Source organism: Hemitrygon akajei, chromosome 11 (assembly GCF_048418815.1).
Source record: "Hemitrygon akajei chromosome 11, sHemAka1.3, whole genome shotgun sequence".
Lineage (NCBI taxonomy): Eukaryota > Metazoa > Chordata > Chondrichthyes > Myliobatiformes > Dasyatidae > Hemitrygon > Hemitrygon akajei.
In genome coordinates, this window is record NC_133134.1 from 69,869,251 (window position 1) to 69,888,252 (window position 19,002).

The following is a 19,002-nucleotide window of genomic DNA, read 5'->3' on the forward strand; positions in this document are numbered from 1 at the left end:
GTAGTTTGTAGAAAATTATAAATAAAATATTTTAAAAAGTCTATGAGCAGATATTTTTTTTATTTGTGTTTTGGTTAAGGAGAACTTGGTCTTCAAGACTGGTAACTGACATCTAACCCTGTTGTTTAGTGGTGTTTGCCCTTCATGAATATGTGTACTTAGATGTCCATTCCCAAATGAGGTACCAAGTAGCAGATGCAAATTGATGTTAATCTCCATCCTGTCCAAACAGGTGTAATTGTCTTGTATTTTTCTCTTTCAGTATTTTAATTAGTGATTTTTTTTGCCATTTTCCTCCAAAGACAGGAAAGAAAACTGTATTAGGTCCAAGTATCCAGCTTGAATCTTGATGTGTTGGTAAACTACCAAACTACTTTATATCTCCTTACCATTATTCCTCTAGAATAGTGTAGGGTAATGCAATGGGTGACGGATGACATGTATTGTTCATAATAGAAATTGTTCTACATAATTCACAAACACTATCATTGAGTTGCTGTGTTCACTTTAAGAGACAGTGTCTGATGTAATGACATCGATGTAAGATGACTGCTTTTGATTTGTTCGTGATGGAAGTAAAGAGCTGAAACTTGTGTTGAACACATAAAACAACTCTTGCACCCTGTCACTTAAGAATGCTGAGGACTCGTTTCCAGTGATGTCATCGCCCAGAATGGCAGCTTAAGTCAACAGCTCCTCTGGAAAAATGTATATTTTGCCCCATTAATCCATCAAATATAAGATCTTTTGAAAATATCTGAATTGATAAGGGGGACAAGAATGAGGAAAAAGAATGGAGATAAAAAAGCATCACTGCAGAGCCTGTGGATGAGAGGAATGCAGCAAGCGGCTCTCCTACCCAAATGCATGGTAGTGAGGCTGATGATGGGCCTCTTTCAGGCGAAGTGGCAAATATGATAAAAATTCTGGAAGAGATACAAGAATTCCAATATAGAACAGCAACTAAATGATATCAAGTCAGAACTCGCCAACATCAATCAAAAAATAGTGGTGGCAGAGACATGAACTGAGATGGTGGAAGATTGCATGCAAAACATGGAAGGGATACTAAGTAAGATGATAAAAATATTAAATCAACAAGAAAATAAACTGCTTGACCAGGAGGAAAGATCACAGCAGAAAAATATCAGGATATACAATGTTCCCAAAGGAGCGGAGGGTTTGTCTATGATGGAGTTTGTAGGAAAGTTGCTGCGGGACACGCTGGAGATTCCTTCGACTATGGACCTTGAAATTGAGAGGGCGCATCGTGCGCTCGTCCCAAGACCCATTAGAAACAGAGAAGATAAGCCACGCTGAATAGTAATTAGATTCCTTCGATACAATACCAAGGCGGAGATTCTATGAAGGGCCTAGGGAAAGAAGAGGGTCTTCTTGGACGGGATTTCGATCAAGATTACCTCCCGGTGGTCCTGCAGAAACATAAAGAATACTCTGAAGTAAAGTGAATATTAAAGCAAGGAAAGATTAGATTCCAAACTCCGTACCCTGCTAAACTGCGAGTGTTTTATGAAGATGGGATGCAACTATATCAGACAGTGAAAGAGGCGACTACAGACATGAAGGCCAGAGGGTTGACCATCAGCGTGATCAAACCGAGGGAAAGCCTGGCTGAGCAGTTATCCCACTCTGCTTGGGAAATAGTGAGAGAATCGAGAAAGCAAGGGATAGGAAGAGGGCGAGAGAAGTATGTCAGGAAGTGACTGTGAGTTTTATGAAGTCAGCCCTCATTCCCTCCAGAAGAGCCATAAGGTTTAGCTAACTTTAAAAGTGTTGAGAAGCTAAATGAAAGCAATAATAGACGGTGCTAAACCCATCTCAAGAAATACTTATTATAATGTGGATTTTAATTACTCAATTATTTTTTATTCATTCATTCACTCCTTTTCCCCCACCTAAATGAGAATATATACATGGGAGGAATACACAGGGAAATCTTTTCTGTGTACTGGACATAGATTTGTTCACTTACTTTTATGAGTACTGCATTGGGGGCCCTCAACTCACAAGTAGGAGGGGTTATCCCCCACAGCTAGACATTTCCTCTAGCTCAACCCAGGGTCATCTACTAGAGAGCTCAGCCTTGGAATCACACCTTATTGCCTTTTTTTATTATTAGCATTTCTTAGTTCTTATTTGTTCAGGGAGTAGATTGATTAAGTTTTATTCTGCTAATTTCAGTGATACATTGACAGATAAATACACATGGCTAAGGACAAAGTAAAATTCATTTTTTTTAATGTTAAATCCAATCAAACGCAGTAGAATTCTATCCAAAATGAAAAAAGAACAAGCCCATGTAGTATATTTACAGGAAACTCACAAGTGATAATGAGCATGGAAAACTAAAGAGAATGGGCTTCACTAATTTGTTTTTCACCTCGTATAAATCAGGACATAGGAGAGGAGTTGCTATTCTTATCTCAATTAAGTTAAATTTTGAAAAAGTATTTGAAATGGGCGATAACGAGGGCAGATATATTCTGGTAAGGGGGAATATAGATGGAAATTCAGTTACTCTATTGAATATATACACACTCCCAGGGAGTGATATTAGTTTCTTTCAGAAAATGACTAATATTATAGTAATGGGAACAGAAGGTCTCCTGATATGTGGGGAGACTTAAATTTACAATTACAACCAAAGTTAGACTCTTCTAATAGAAAAACCTATGAAACCAAATCCTTACATAAGAAAGTTAATACACTTTTTGAGGATGTCGGTCTAATTGATATATGGAGGGACCTTTTCCCCAACAGAAAGGATTACACTCATTATTCTGCCCCCTATTCTGTATATACAAGAATAGACTATTTCATAACTTTTGGAAAAGACAAAGAAAAAATAAGCACCTGTGAAATTGGGACAATAGATGTAAGTGACCATGCACCTATATATTTATCTGTTGATTTTGACCTACAACCAAAGAATACTATTTGGAAACTAAATTCAAGTCTACTCAATGATCCCTACTTTAAGGAACAAATTAAAAAAGAAATTGGTCTTTGCTTAGAATTCAAAGATAATGGAGAGGCTTCACCTCCCATTCTATGGGATACTCTGAAGGCTATTGTAAGAGGGAAAATTATAGTGATATCTTTATTTAAGAAAACAATAAGGAATAAAACATTAGAGGAATTACAAAATATGGTGAAGGAACTAGAAAAAAACACAAATTGAATTTGACACAGGATACATTAGAGGAAATTAAAAAAAAATTGGAATGAAATTAATAGTTTGGCTACTCAAGAAATCAGGAAAAATTTAATGTTTCTGAAACAGACACATTATGAAAGTGGATCTAAGTCTATGAAAATACTGGTGTGGAAACTGAAAAAAAAAGATAGCAGAAAATACAATTCGTAGAATTAGGAATCCAGGAACAAAAATGATTAAAAAAAATAAGCTAACTGAAATACAAGAAGCTTTTGAAGTGATTTACAAAACTCTATATTCCAAAGTTCCAGGGGGAAGCATAACACAAATTGATACCTTTCTGAATTCTCTAGAGTTACCCACTTTAAGCGAAGAACAAAATAGAACGATGACTGCTGACATAACTGAAGTTGAATTAAAAGCTGCAATTAGTAGGCTTAAATTAAGCAAGTCACCAGGATCAGATGGGTATACAGCAGAGTGGTACAAAGAATTTAAAAATGAGTTAATTCCTGTCTTACTCCCCACAATGAACTGGGCTCTAAAAAAGATGCAAATGCCACTTAGCTGGAAGGAAGTGATAATATCAGCTATACCGAAAGAAGGCAAGGATAAAATGGAATGTGGGTCATTTAGACCAATATCCGTTCTTAATGTAGAATAAAGATTATTTACCTCCATCATGGCCAAACGATTAGAAGAGTACTGATACATAACGATCAGACAGGTTTTATACAACAACGCCAAACACAAGACAATATATGAAGGACACTTCACATTATGGATCATATACAAAAAAATAAAATCGAAGAAATAGGGATTAGCATGGACGCTGCTGAAAAGGCATTTGATTCAGTTAATTGGAGTTTTCTTTACAGAGTTTTACATAGATTTGCTTTCCATGACACAATTATTAAAACTTTACAGGCATTATATGATAACCCTACTGCTAGGATTAAAATCAATGGATATTTATCAAATAGCTTTACTCTAGAAGGGGGCACAAGACAGGGTTGTGCTTGGTCACCGCTACTTTTTGCATTATATCTGGAACCATTAGCTCAATACATCAGACAAAATGAAGATATCGGGGGAATTACTATTTAAGGGACAGAGCATAAATTGGCCTGTTACGTGGATGACATTTAGATTTATCTCGGGCAACCAACATACTCTTTACGTTGATTGATGCAATCATTTGAACAATATGGTCAATTATCAGGATACAAGATCAACATAGATAAAACCCAATTACTTTCATATAACTATAGCCCACCAAGAGAAATTCAAAATAGATATCCCTGGGCATGGCAAACAGAGTCTTTCAAATATTTGGACATCATTGGCAAAATTATCAGAATGCAAACATCAGCCTATATATTAAAAAAAATTAAGGAAAATGTAACAAGATGGAACCTAATTCCTTTTTTTAGTCTCAGTTCAAGGATTGAATCTATTAAAATGAATATACTGCCCGGACTGTTATATCTCTTTCAGACCCTACCAATAGAGATTAATCAAAATCAATTCAATGAATGGAACAAGATGTTATCAAGGTATATTTGGCAGGGTAAAAGGCTCAGAGTTCATCTCAAAACTTTGCAATTAGCAAAGGAAGAGGGGGGATGGAGCCTACCTTCTCTTAGAGATTATTATCTTGTAGCACAGTTGAGAGCTGTGATATGTTGGTGCAACCCATCATATGATGCTCAATGGAAAAACATTGAGGAGCAGGTAATTCCCATCCCCATACAGGCAATTTTGGCTGTAACAACCTACAAAGGTACATAAATACTATTGATAACCCATGGGTGAAAAGGACTCTTAAAATAAGGAAAACTATTGTAAAAGAATATAAACTAGAGGGAAATATTGCAATTCTTAAATGGTGTGCATATGACTCGGATTTTATGCTGAATAAACTGGATGCTAGATTTAAGGACTGGACAGCTAAAGGAATAACAGTTCTTTGCAATATAATGAAAGAAGGAACACTGTTCAGTTTTGAAATGCTTAAATAAAAACACATTAGAAAAACAAGACTTTTATCAGTATTTACAGATGCGACAATACGTTAGTAGGATGGTTAAAAATGAAACCAAGGCAAGTACATGTTTGATAGACCTATTTAGAAAAGCATATTACTCAGATAACAGTAGTAGAATCATTTCAAGCGTGTATAAGGGTTTGTCAAATCTTAAAACACATTCGACTTCATACATTAAAACAAATTGGGAAAATGAAGGAGGGATAATTATATCTGAGGAAGAATGGACAATAATATGGAGGTATCAATGGAAGTGTACCAGTTCACAGAAGTGGAGGGAGTTTGGATGGAAAAACTTGTTAAGATATTTTATTACACCCTCTCAGAAATCCCATTATGATAGTAACCTCCCTGTTTGCTGGAGAAATTGCAGAAATTAAAATGCAAACCATTATCATATTTTCTGGGAATGTCTCATTATCAAAGACTATTGGAGTGGGATACACAATGCCCTACAAGAAATCTTTAAATGTGAAATACCCTTAGAGAGTAAGACCATATATTTTGTGTATATACCTTAAGAATGTTTGAAAAGAGATAAATATTTAATGAATATACTGTTGGTGGCTGGTAAAAAGACTTTTACTAGGAAATGGTTATCACAGGAGAGCCCAACCTTGAATGCATGGATGGAAATTACAATGGACATTTACAAAATGAAGAAGCTAACAGCATCTGTTAATCATAAGTTGGAAAAATTTGATTCATACTGGGAAAAATGGTTTAACTACATAACACCTCGTAGGCCTGATTTTATCCTCACAAATCAATGAATATGTTGTAAAAAAGATCACTCCCTACTTGTACATAGTTTTCTCCTTTCACTTGTTCTTTCTTTCCTCTCTTTACTATAACTGTATACCTCAGATAAATATTGTGTGGAGATTTGTGGCATACATATACTTCCACTTTATTGTCACCAAACAATTGATACTAGAGCGTACAATCATCACAGCGATATTTGTTTCTGCGCTTCGTGCTCCCTGGAGTACAAATCAAAGTAAATATAATAAAAATTTAAATTATAAATCATAATTAGAAAATAGAAAAGGGAAAGTAAGGTAGTGCAAGTCAGGTCCGGATATTTGGAAGGTACGGCCCAGATCCAGGTCAGGATCCGTTCAGCAGTCTTATCACAGTTGGAAAGAAGCTGTTCCCAAATCTGGCCGTATGAATCTTCAAGCTCCTGAACCTTCTCCCGGAGGGAAGAGGGACAAAAAGTGTGTTGGCTGGGTGGGTTGTGTCCTTGATTATCCTGGCAGCACTGCTCCGACAGCGTGCGGTGTAAAGTGAGTCCAAGGTTGGAAGGTTGGTTTGTGTGATGTGCTGGGCTATGTTCATGATCTTCTGCAGCTTCTTCCGGTCTTGGACAGGACAACTTCCATACCAGGTTGTGATGCACCCTAGAAGAATGCTTTCTACGGTGCACCTATAAAAATTAGTGAGGGTTTTAGGGGACAGGCCAAATTTCTTCAGCTTTCTCAGGAAGTAAAGGTGCTGGTGGGCCTTCTTGGCAATGGACTCTGCTTGGTTAGATATATGTACAATACCTGAAATACATCTTATGGAAATGTTTATTTGATGATGAACTTCAATAAAAAATAAATTACAAAAAAAAAGAATGCTGAGGACTCGATCTGAGATGTCCTTAGGTCCTCTCTTTTGTTCTCCTGAGACTCACCTTGGCCAGGAGGATGGTTGAAAGAAGTAACCTCATACCTCAATGCTTTAATCTTATCCTGCCTGTTATTAAAATTGTAGTTTTCTTACATGTTGTCCATCTCTCGGCCTGTGCTGAAGTTCTTATCTATGCTTTAGTTTCTGCAAAACATCTTTGTTCCACTTTAGCTGGTTTCACCATTTAATATTTCACCATTTAAGAAGAAATACAGAAGTAAAGTACTGCTGTTGTTGAAAGAAAAGCTGAAGATACTGGAATTACTCAATCTGAAGAAACAGGAAGAAGTTGCTGTTGATCTTTCCTCCCTTGTCGTCTTCACTGCATCTTAAATATTTTTTACGTTTAACTTTTTCAATTGTGTTGAAATGTTGACTCTGGTTATCATTCCGCAGATGATGTCTGACCTTTGGAGTCTTTCTAATATTTATTGTTTTAATCCAAAAAGCTGAGCTCATCTAAAACTCAGCAGCCTTATGCCAATTCAACATCTGACCAGTCCAGCTTTTGTTTTTGTTCCCTAATCATTCTTGTCATCTTTTTGAGTCGGTAGTCCTTTTACTGAAGGTATTCCTATGCAGCTCTGCAGGGAGTTTGAGGATTTAAACTGAACAATATAAAAAAGTGGTGAATATATTTTTAAGTCAGGATAGTGTGTGAGTTAGTTGGTATGTACCTATTCCTCTGCTGCTACTTAGCGCTTGAGATGAAATTGTGAAATAGCCTGGGCCAATTGTAAATGACTACAATGCACTTTTCAGATGGTTCACACTGCAGTCACTGGGTGATGATTGTGAAGGGAGTGATGGTTTGATGTTAAATGGGAAGCCAATGAATTGTGCTGCTTATTTCTGAAGTGGTGTCAAGCTTTTTTAGTATTGTTGAAGCTGCTCCTATTCAGATAAATATAGACTATTCCATCACGTTCCTGATCTGCCTTGTAGGTGATAGAAATGTTCTGTGTGATGGGGTCAACCTGAAGTTCAACACCATTGGATTCAAGAACAGCTATTTCCCTTCAAAAATACAGTTCTTGAACTAATCCTAGTCACTGTTTAGAAAAACTATGACCCCTGTGCTCTCTTTATGCTAAAGTTTACTTCCTAAACATTTTGAATTTTCAACTGAAAATTCTTTAATTTATGTTTCATTTATGTTTTACATGTGAATGCTGCTTATCTAATGCTATGTGTCTGTAATGCTATTGCAAGTAAGTTTTTCATGGCACATCTGCATACACATACTTGTGCATATGACAACAAAATGGACTTTAATTGAAGGAAGATTACATGTGAAGCAGGGCCGAAAGCGCTTTGCCTTTGGCATTCACATGCTTTATTTCACTATCTTTGAGGAAGTCCTCAAAGGATCTTCCATCTGTTAGAGGTTAATGGTTAAACCCAATCACAGCTAAATAAAGCAGGATTTCAGAACTTTGATGGTCTGTAAGTTAGGGGAGAATTGCTTGTTGTTTTTGCTGTTAATACATTTAGTCAGGCCATATACCTCTGGGTGTGAGCGAGCTCCTATCATGTCATTAAATTCAAGAGTACATCATTTGTTCTTACAAATGGCAGAATTATACCACTCTCCACTTTCCCCTTTCTCTCTCACTTTTTGATCCTCCGGTGCTCCCATTATTGTACCCTTCACACTTTTCCCCCAGGCCCCCTTCACTAATCCTCAACCCTTTTCCCTCATGGCACCTATGCCCTTTTCACACGCAGGTTCCTCCACTCCCCACCACCCCATTTCCATTCTGGTTCCAGTTATCATTCCCCTGTCCCCTAATGGCTTCCATTCTCACCTGTTCTATTTAGCAGTGGAAGCACTTTGTCTTCCTACTTATTTCCCCCCAGAAGCTGTCTCATATCTTCATACTTCCTCAGACACCTTGCTCTGTATAGTTTTTTTCCTTTTTCCTCTCTTACTCGTTGCCTGCTACAACCACCCTATTTACTTTCCCTACCGGACACCAGCTGCCTGTCATCTTAGACCCTGCCTCAGTCCAGCACTCATCTTGGATTCCTTCCTTGCCACTTCCCTTCTCCTCTTTATCATTCTCCATCTTACCTCTCCAGGGTTTTGATCTGAAATGTAGACAATTTCTTTTTTCCCACAGAGGTTCCATGAGTTCCTCCAGCAGATCGTTGCTTGATTTACTCTTCGAGGATGTATAAACCCTTCAGATTTGAGCTGTAAGACTGGTGTTTTCTTACCCTATGCTTAAATGGAGTAGTAAGTGAGTTGCCACAGCAGCAATGTACACCATCATAAGCTGTGAACTCCTGATAAGCAATTTTAGTAAATGTCAAATGGTGTGTATTTTTCTTGACTTTGAGAAGTTAGAGTAATGTTAATTTAACAGCTGACTCAAGCATACACTTTCTTGTCTCCCTCTTCTCTTTGTACTATGAGCTATACCTTACAAAAGCTACCACCTCCTACAAAGTGACAAGAAGGTTTTGCTCTCAGATGAGCCCAATGACTTTTATGTTTGTTGACCAACAAAATATGGAGGCACTTTCGTGAACTCCCTTAAGCCCTGGCAACCTTCTGATTTCAATCTCTGAGGCTGAAGTGAGAGTATCCTTCAGGAGTGTGAACCTATGGAAAGTTTCTGGTCCAGACAGGTGTACCTGGCCGAGTACTGAAGACCTGTGCTAATCAACTGGTTGGGGTGTTCACTGATCTTTAACCTCTAGCTTCGGCAGTCTGCGATATCTCCCTGTTTCAAGCAGGCTTCAATTATACCGGTGCCCAAGAATAATGTGACAACTCACCTCAATGACATTCGTCCACTTACATCCACGGTGAAGAAGTGCTTTGAGAGGTTGTTGATGAAACAAATCAACTCCTGCCTGAGGAGTGAATTGAACCTGCTGCTATTTGCCTATTGAGCAACAGGTCAACAGCAGATGCAATTTTTCCTTTGGTTTGAAACATCTACCAGTTTCAGGAACAGTTATTACCTCTCAACAATCAGGGTCTTGAACCAGAGTGGATAACTTCACTTACTTAAACACTGACTGATTCTAGAACCTATGGACACTTTCAAGAACTCTACAGCTCATTCATATTATCTATCTATCATCATTATTATTTATTTTCTTTTTTGTATTTGCACAATTTGATGTCATTTGTAATTTGTTTGTTTGTCCATCTTTGTTGTGTGCAGTTTTCAATGATTCTATTGCGTTTCTTTGTATTTATTATGATTGCCCGCAAGCAAATGAATCTCAGGGTAGTATATGGTGACAATCAAGAATCTATCAACCTCTGTCTTAAACAGTCCTAAAGACTTGACCTCCACAGCTGCCCGTGGCAACGAATTCCATAGATTCACTACTCTCTGGCTAAAGAAATTCTTTTGCATCTCCATTCTAAAAGGATACCTCTCTATTCTGAGGTTTGTTCTTTGGCCTTAGATTCTCCCACCATAGGAAACAACCTCACCACATCCATGTCCTTTTATTTCTTCCACTGAAGTGCATGGCACTGTATTCCATTTGCCACTTCTTTGTCCATTCTCTTAATCTGCCTAAGTTCTTCTGTGGCCTTTCTATCTGCAAACCTGGCAACAAAGCCATCAATTCCATCATCCAAATCATTGACACATGACTTAAAATGTTCCACTGCCACACCTCCCTTTCCCCTTGGTTTCACACTGCCCACCTCTGTGGGTCTTCAGGTTTCATCCCCTTTCCTGTGCTGTATCAATACCACCTGTTAATTATAATTTTTAATGTTACTAAATTATAATTATAAATTACATTCCAGTGATTACAATTATGTACTTCAATGAGAGTTTAGGTGAGAAGACAATTTCAAAATTTTAAGACTTTCCAGAACCCAATATTCATTTGTTGAACCATGCCCATGTATTGATGTTGGAAGTTCGTCCATCATCGTTGATGAAGACTCAACACCATTAGTCATTTTGAGACTGGATGCAGTGTGTCTGAAGATGACTGGTCAGGCCAATTGGGACAAGGAATGTCCTGGCACATGTTGGGCAGACATGTGTAGGCACTGTGCTGGTGACTCTGGACTTGTGCAGCTTGCGTTTATGTTGTGTTTCAGCAGTGCGCCTTGCTTTGTAAGCTTGACAGCCCTCGTGGATGAGGCTGCGCCAGGTAGGGTGGTTTTAAGCCAGCAATTCCCGGGTGGTCGTGCCTATGTCATGTGACTTCAGGGAGGCCTTTAGTGTGTCTTTGTAATGTTTTTTCTGCCCTCCATGTGAATTGTCTTCCAGCAGAGAGTTCCCCAAAAAACAGCTGCTTGGGTATGCACTCGTCCGGCATACGGATGACATGACCTGCCCACTGGGTCTGTGCTCTCATCAGCAGTGTGTGGACTGATGGTAGACTTGCTCTAGACAGAACTTCAGTGTCTGGTACTTTGTCTTGCCATCTGATGCCTGATATTCTGCGAAGACAAGTCATGTGAAAATGGTTGAGCTGTCTTGCATGCCTTCAATACACAGTCCATGTTTCGCAGGTATACAGGAGGTAGTGAGTACCACGGCTCTGTAGATCTTCAGTTTTGTTGCTGGGCTGATTCCTCGATGTTCCCATACAGTGGAGTGCAGTCTACCAAAAGCAGAGCTTGCCTTTGCTATTCTGCAGTTAACCTCTGTATCAATAGTCACTGCTCGGGAGAGGGTGCTGCCAAGGTAAGTAAGCTGGTCCACTGCCTGTAGTTTCTATCCTTTGATTGTGATTTTTGGTTCTGTGTACGGTGCATGAGGGGCAGGCTGGTGCATGAATTCGGTCTTTTTGATGTTGATGGTGAGTCCAAAGTTGTCACAAGCCGTGGAGAGTTTGTCCATATTGACTTGCACCTCTGGCTCTGAGCCAGCATACAGGGTGCAATGATTGGCAAAGAGGAAGTCTCTCAGAACAGTATCCTTCATTTTGGTAATAGCTGGAAGTCTCCTCAGGTTGAAGAGCTTCCCATCCACTCTGTACTTGAGGCTGATTCCACCATCACTGTCCTGGAAGGCATCATTCAGCATGGCAGTAAACATCATGCTGAACAGTGTGGGTGCGAGCACACAGGCCTGTTTGACGTCATTGGTGACTGGGAATGCCTTAGAGGATCTCCGCCATCCAGCACTCTGGCCATCATACCGTCATGGAACTGGCGTACCATCTGAATGAAATTGGCGGGGCAGCCGAACTTTGACATGATTCTCCACAGGCCTTGTCAGCAGACAGTGTCGAAGGCTTTTGTGAGGTCAACAGAAGTTGTGTAGAGTTCGCCGTTCTGCTCCTGACACCCCTCCTGAAGTTGGTGCACGGCAAAAACCATGTCAATAGTCCCACGACCTTTGCGAAAGCCACCTTGTGACTCTGGCATCAGGACCAGCTCCAAATGAGTGACTAGACAATTTAGCAGGACTCTTGCAAGAGTTTTTCCTGTGATGGAGAGCAGCGAGATTCCTTGGTGGTTGTCACAGACTTGTCAATTGCCCTTCCTCTTGTAGAGGTGTACGATGGATGTATCTTTAAGTTCCTGAGGGATGGATCCTTGCTTCCAAAAAGGCTGGAACAACTCGGTAAACTTCTCTATAAGTACAGGACCACTGGCTTTGTAGATCTCTGCAGGTATAGCGTCTGCCCCTGGGGCTTTGCCACTGGATAGCTGGCTGACAGCTTTCGTGACTTCGGCTACTACTGGTGGGTCACCATGGCGCTGGTGGTATCGACCTGGGGAATCCTGTCTATGTAAATAGATGACGGTCGGTTGAGGATGGCTTCAAAGTGTTCAGCTGTCTCTGCAGGATCTGAGCCTTCTCTGTAATGAGAGTTGTACCATCTGTACTCAGGAGGGAGAGCTCCCGAGGGACTGAGGTCCGGAGAGAGTGTTGAGGGCTTCATAGAATTGTTTCAAGTTGTCTCTGTCAGCGTATCCCTGTATTTCATCTGCCTTGGCGCTCAGCCAGGCATCTTGCATTTTACGCAGTTTATTCTGGACTGTCCTGCGGGCACTGGTAAAGGTGTTTTCCTTGGCAGCTGATGATGGGTCGTTCTGATGAACATGATGAAGGCAGTGCTTTTCAACAAGTAGAGCCTGTATCTCCTCATCATTCTCATTGAACCAGTCATGCTGCTTGGGGGTAGAGGTCCCTCGCATCTTCAGTGCAGATGAATGGACAGCATCCCTGAAGCGATCCCAGTCGTCCACAGTGCTGCCTGCAAGGTGTGGGTCAGCAAGCTTGGCTTCGAAGTCTTCAGCCAGTGCTGAAGCAATGCTGGGGTTCTTCAGCCTGGCCACTCTGATACTTTTCATAGCCTTGCTTCCTTGTGGTCGCCTCTTGAGTCTGATGCGGAGCTTCATTTTGGAGACAATGAGCCTGTGATCTGTCCAGCAGTCAGCGCCACACATGGCCTTGGTCACTCTGACATAGTCGATAAGATGCCAATGCTTAGAGGTGGGCGAGCATCCAGGAAGTCTTGTTATGGGTAGGCAGGCGGAAAGTTGTGTTGCTGATGAGGAGATCGTGTGCTGCACAGGTCTTCAGTAAGAGTAGGCCGTTACTGTTACATTTGCCCACTCCATGTCTCCCAACTACTCCCTGCCAGGCTGCAGAGTCACACCCTACTCTTGCATTGAATTCACCGAGCGAGATCAGCTTGTCGGTGCTGCTCACTGCTGATAGTAGGGCGTCAAGATCTTCATCGAACCTGTCTTATGTCTCATCCGTGTTGATCATTGTGCAGGCGTAGGCACTGATCAGGATGATCACGCTGATCTTGACTTCAGCTCTGTAGCGGAAGCTGTAGTGTCATGAGCCGGCTGTTCACACCCTTGGGGAGACTGGCAAGTTTCCGAACAAGGTGACTCCTGACGGTGAATCCAACTCCAGCATTACGATGCTCATCGCTGCCGTGACTGCCCCAGAAAAAAGTGTATCCACCTCCAGTTTCAGTCAGCTGACCTTCGTTGGCAAGACGAGTCTCACTCAGGGCTGCAATGTCAGTGTTGTATCTTGCAAGCCCTCTCGCAACTAAGGCTGTTCTTCTCTCTGGTCTGTTTGCTGTAGGGTTGTCCAATAGCGTGTGCACGTTCCAAGTGCCAATGGTGAGCGGTGTCACCTTGCGTTTTGTTGTGTTTGTTCGACTGCCAAGATGGGATCCCTGCCAGCCGCGGTAAACTGGCCAGGCTGTAATGAAGCAGGTAATGTTTAGGGCACCTTTTCTAGCCCCTTCCTCATACTATGGAGGTGAGCAGTGTGTTCCTAAAGAGGGCTGCTCAGTCGTCGAGTTTCACTGCTGCTTCGGTCAGCGAAAAACAACCATTAGACCTGAGCCGCCTGTATGCAGGTCCATGACTACAGCTCCCAGTGTATCCACACCTGCTGCTTTGTTGCTCTCTCTTCCCAATTCCCATCTGGATCCAGCTGCAAGACAAGAGTCGAGACAGCTGGAGATGGGACCAGGCGCAGTGGATGACCAGGACATCTTCTGTGTCTTGTTGTGCTCCACGCGTTCCATGATGCTTGCAGAGACCGCCTTCTTGACCGTTGGACCTTCCATTGGTCTCGTCCGCTCAATCCGCCGGAGTCTGTCTTCACATGCTGGGATAGACAACTCCCTATCTTACTGAGGGTTTGAGACCCATCAGCTACCCTCACCTGGTTTAGCCGGCTTGTTGAAGCCGTTGCCTGGGGTGTGGCCGCTGTGGCATCCAAACAGGTACAGGGAGCCACAGGTGAGAGCTGAGTGCCAGTGGGGACCAAATGTGGATGAACCACCTGAAAAGGACGCGCCATGTTCTCCCACCAGAGGTGCTACCCCTCGCAGACACCCCATACACCCCAGCTTTTTTTAAAGCTTCCTAGAGTAAAACTGATCATCTCTCTCCCTCTCACTGCCCTCTTTCAACCTCCCCTACTTCCCCTTCCTCTCTTTCCCTTCACCCCCTCTCTCACCCTCTCTTCCCTCACTTCCCCTTTCTTCCCCTGTTTGCTCCCTCTACTCTCTGATTTTCTCTCACTGTATTTCTCATTTTGTTCATATTTTAAACTTGTGAAGAAAGACCTAAGGCACAGCTGTTGACTGAACTGTACCGGTTCAACAGAAGTTCTGGGCTGAATCTGTACTTGTGTTTCCACAGGAACATTGATACTCTGATTGTTGACATCTATCCTGTGCTAGACACGCCAGCGAAACAGGTAATCTGGCAGTTCATCTATCAGCTGCTGACATACGAGGAGCAAGAGCATTGTCATCAGAAGATTGCCAGATTCCTCGGCTACAAGGCAGCACCAGGTGAGGTGACTTGATTGAAAAAGGGCAATTTTCCAATTGTACATGACTGCCAAAGGAGAGTTACTTGCAGAATCTGAGAAAGACATGACTGAACACCACCTTCATTAGAACTGAGCAAGACAGTGGCCTTTTGTGTTATGGACTAAACTTGTTCAAGTAACTGTCAAAAATATCACTCCACATTGGAGCACCAACAAAATACCTGACATTTTAAATATCAATTCACAGTACTATGCAATATTTTGTAAATACATTTTGGCTAATTGTTCCTATGTATGTTGTAGTGGCATCTGACTGTCTCAGTGCCTTCAAATTCTCTCTCTCATGTGCGTTCAGATTCACATATATACAGCAACACATACTCTTCCTGTCCCACCCTCTTTCTCGCCCCTCCCCCATACAAGTCCACATTTTACTGTCTTCTTCAGTCTGTCTCTCTGAATCGCTCTCTGTGTCTCTCACCCTATCTCTGCCTTCCTGCCTTGCTCTCTCTCTCACTCAGAGCTCCTATTTCTCTATCTCTCTCTCTCTCTGAATCTCTGTCTCTCACTCTGTCTCTGTGTGTATCTCAATCTCTTTCTTTCTCTGTCTTACTCTTTTCTCCCTCTGCCTCTCTCTCTCCCTCTGTCTCTCTCTGTCTGTCTCTTTCTTTTTCTCTCTATCTCTCTTTCTGTCCCTCTCTCATTCTGTCTCTCTCCCTCTCTCCCTTCACCATTTATTAACTCTATTTCTTGTGGCAAGTTGGTCACCTCCATGTCCAGTTTTTCTGCAAATGTAAGAGTATATCTAAATGCCTTGAGATTCACTGTGTCAGTCTCCAGATCCACTGTGAGTCTTTTTGTCCTCAAGTTCGCAGTGCCTTGAGATTCACTGTGTCAGTCTCCAGATCCACTGAGAGTCTTATTGTCCTCAAGTTCGCAGTGCCTTGAGATTCACTGTGTCAGTCTCCAGATCCACTGAGAGTCTTATTGTCCTCAAGTTCGCAGTGCCTTGAGATTCACTGTGTCAGTCTCCAGATCCACTGAGAGTCTTATTGTCCTCAAGTTCGCAGTGCCTTGAGATTCACTGTGTCAGTCTCCAGATCCACTGTGAGTCTTTTTGTCCTCAAGTTCGCAGTGCCTTGAGATTCACTGTGTCAGTCTCCAGATCCACTGTGAGTCTTTTTGTCCTCAAGTTCGCAGTGCCTTGAGATTCACTGTGTCAGTCTCCAGATCCACTGAGAGTCTTATAGTCCTCAAGTTCGCAGTGCCTTGAGATTCACTGTGTCAGTCTCCAGATCCACTGTGAGTCTTTTTGTCCTCAAGTTCGCAGTGCCTTGAGATTCACTGTGTCAGTCTCCAGATCCACTGAGAGTCTTATTGTCCTCAAGTTCGCAGTGCCTTGAGATTCACTGTGTCAGTCTCCAGATCCACTGAGAGTCTTTTTGTCCTCAAGTTTGCAGTGCCTTGAGATTCATTTTATCTTAGTGCCTTTAGATAACAGGATCGCTGTGTGTTAAGATATAATTAGTCCATTCAGCCTATCGAGTATGCTCCACCATTCCATTATAGTTGATTTATTGTACCTCTCAACCCCATTCTCCTGCCTTGTCCCCATAACCTTTGAAGTCCTGAGTAATCAAGAGCCTATCAACCTCCACTTTAAATATACCCAATGTTAGTGCCTCTGGAACACTCCATGTTAGTTCCTCTCCATTCAGTGGGTTTTGTCTGGCTTTGCTTCCTCCCAATTCACTTTCTCAGAGCTCCTATTTCACTCTGCCTCAGACTTGTGAATACACTGTCTCTCTCCATCCACATTCATGCTGTCCTGTTGTATCAAGAGACATGGTCCAGCTCTGTTCAACTACCTCATCAATGATTTTACTTCCTTCAAAGGTCAGAAGTGAAGACAAGGATGATTGTGCAATGTTCAATTCTATTTACAGCCTGTCATCTTATGAACTAGAAGCAAAACCTCAACAACATTCAGCCTGGTGACATTCACACCACAGAATGCTGGGTAATGGTCATCTCTTTACGCAGGGCAGCTCATTTCTGACTAATCTGTTTGATTTCTTCAGGGAGTGATAAAGATGATTGATGAAATTAGAGCAATGGATATTGCATATAAAGATTTTAGTAAGCCATTTGACAAGGTCCTGCATGGTAGAGTCATACAGAAAACTAGGATGCATGGGATCTATGTTGACATTGCTGATAGGATCAAAAATGGGCTTGCCCATAGAAGACAGTGGATGGGCCTGTGACTTGTGCTGTTCCACATGTATGTTTTTATACTTTGGCCCCAAGGAACTCTGTCTCGTTCCACTGTATCCATGTATGGTTTGAGTGACAATTAAACTCGATTTGATTTGGTTTGATTTGATTTAGATTTGATATATGAGTTGCAATGTCTGCCTCCCAGTCTGCACCTCAGTATCTCAGTTGCTTTTGGAGGAGTGTCGATAGAATATTCCTAATAGACTGATTGTTCCCTTCCTGCTTCTGACTTCCATCCACACTGACTCTGTAGACAATCCCTCCAGAATGTCTCCGTCAATGTTTCTGCAGCTGTGATACCATCCTTGATTAGCAATGACACTTGCCCACCTTTTTTATCTTCCTTCCTGTCCCCTTTGAAACATCTACACCTCAGAACATCCAGTAGCCATTCATGTCCTTGTGACAGCCAAGTCTCTGTATTGGCTACAACATCATAGTTCCATGTACTGATCCATGCTCAAAGTTCATTGTCCTTGTTCCTGATACTTCTCATATTAAAATAGACATGTTTCAACCCATCCAAATGACTGCAATTATGCCCTTTCCACTGTCTATCCTTCTTCATAGTTTCTTTATACACCATATCTATCTTTACACCAAATGCACCATCTTCTGACCTATTACTCTGGTTTCCATCCCCCTCCCCCCACCCCCCCACCCCCCAGCTTTAGCAAATCTCCACCCAAGCATCACAAGGTAATTGATCTCCCTCAGGTGTAACCCATATTTTTTGTATACATTGTACCTTCTCCAACAGGTATTAACATATTTGAAACCCTGCTCCCTATGCCAATTCTGAAGCTACACGTGCATTGCCAAATCATCCTATTCTTACCCTCACTGGCACATGGCACTGGCAGCAATCCAGAGATCACCACTCTTGAGATCCTGCTTTTCAGCTTCCTATCTTAGCTCCCTATGCTCTCTCTTCAGGACCTCAAACCTTTTCCTATGTACTTTGTTGGTAGCAATGGTACCAACAAAAAGCTCACACTTATCTGTAAGTTCTCACTCACACCTAGGCTGTGAATGTAGATTTCTCATTATTTTAAAGGAATATTCCATTGTTTGTATGAGAGTGTTTGCTTGCAAAAGTTGTTTGAAATAATTAAAATGCAGCCACGGTGATTCTTAGATCTTTGAGTACTTTTGACCCTTGTTCCTACCACAGAGTCTGGAGAAGGAGAGCTGATAAATGAAGGTCCACGCCGTAACTCTGTGCGAAGCTCATCAGTTTACCATGGTAGTGTGCGTGCTCGAGTTTCAAACGACAGCACAACAAGTATGTATATTTTATGTGCGATTTAAAGCAGGACATGGCCTTGAAGGGGAATCATAGACTTGACTTTTCCAACATAATTTTGGTAGGAATTCTTTATTCCAGTACCATCTGTACAAGGTCATAGAGAACTTTGTTGCCCTATTTTCCTAACTCCCTTTCACACACCATCCCTTTGCTGGCTCCTGGTAAGCAATGCCTTCATTTTAAAATTTTAATTCTTTATGAAATCTCTCTATGATATTTCACCCATTCCTTTGTAAATTCCTCCAGCCTAAAA

The 19,002-nt window shown here is 41.5% G+C and overlaps 1 protein-coding gene across 3 annotated transcripts in view; it reads left to right on the top strand.

The window, feature by feature from the left end:
* Positions 1-19,002, top strand: part of grid2ipb (glutamate receptor, ionotropic, delta 2 (Grid2) interacting protein, b) — a 241,121-nt gene that overhangs the window by 137,937 nt on the left and 84,182 nt on the right. For all 3 annotated transcript variants that reach the window (XM_073061062.1, XM_073061063.1, XM_073061064.1), the window contains 2 exons: positions 15,025-15,179; positions 18,615-18,725. In XM_073061062.1, the coding sequence (XP_072917163.1) occupies positions 15,025-15,179; positions 18,615-18,725 (266 nt within the window). The remainder of the gene's footprint in view (positions 1-15,024; positions 15,180-18,614; positions 18,726-19,002) is intronic.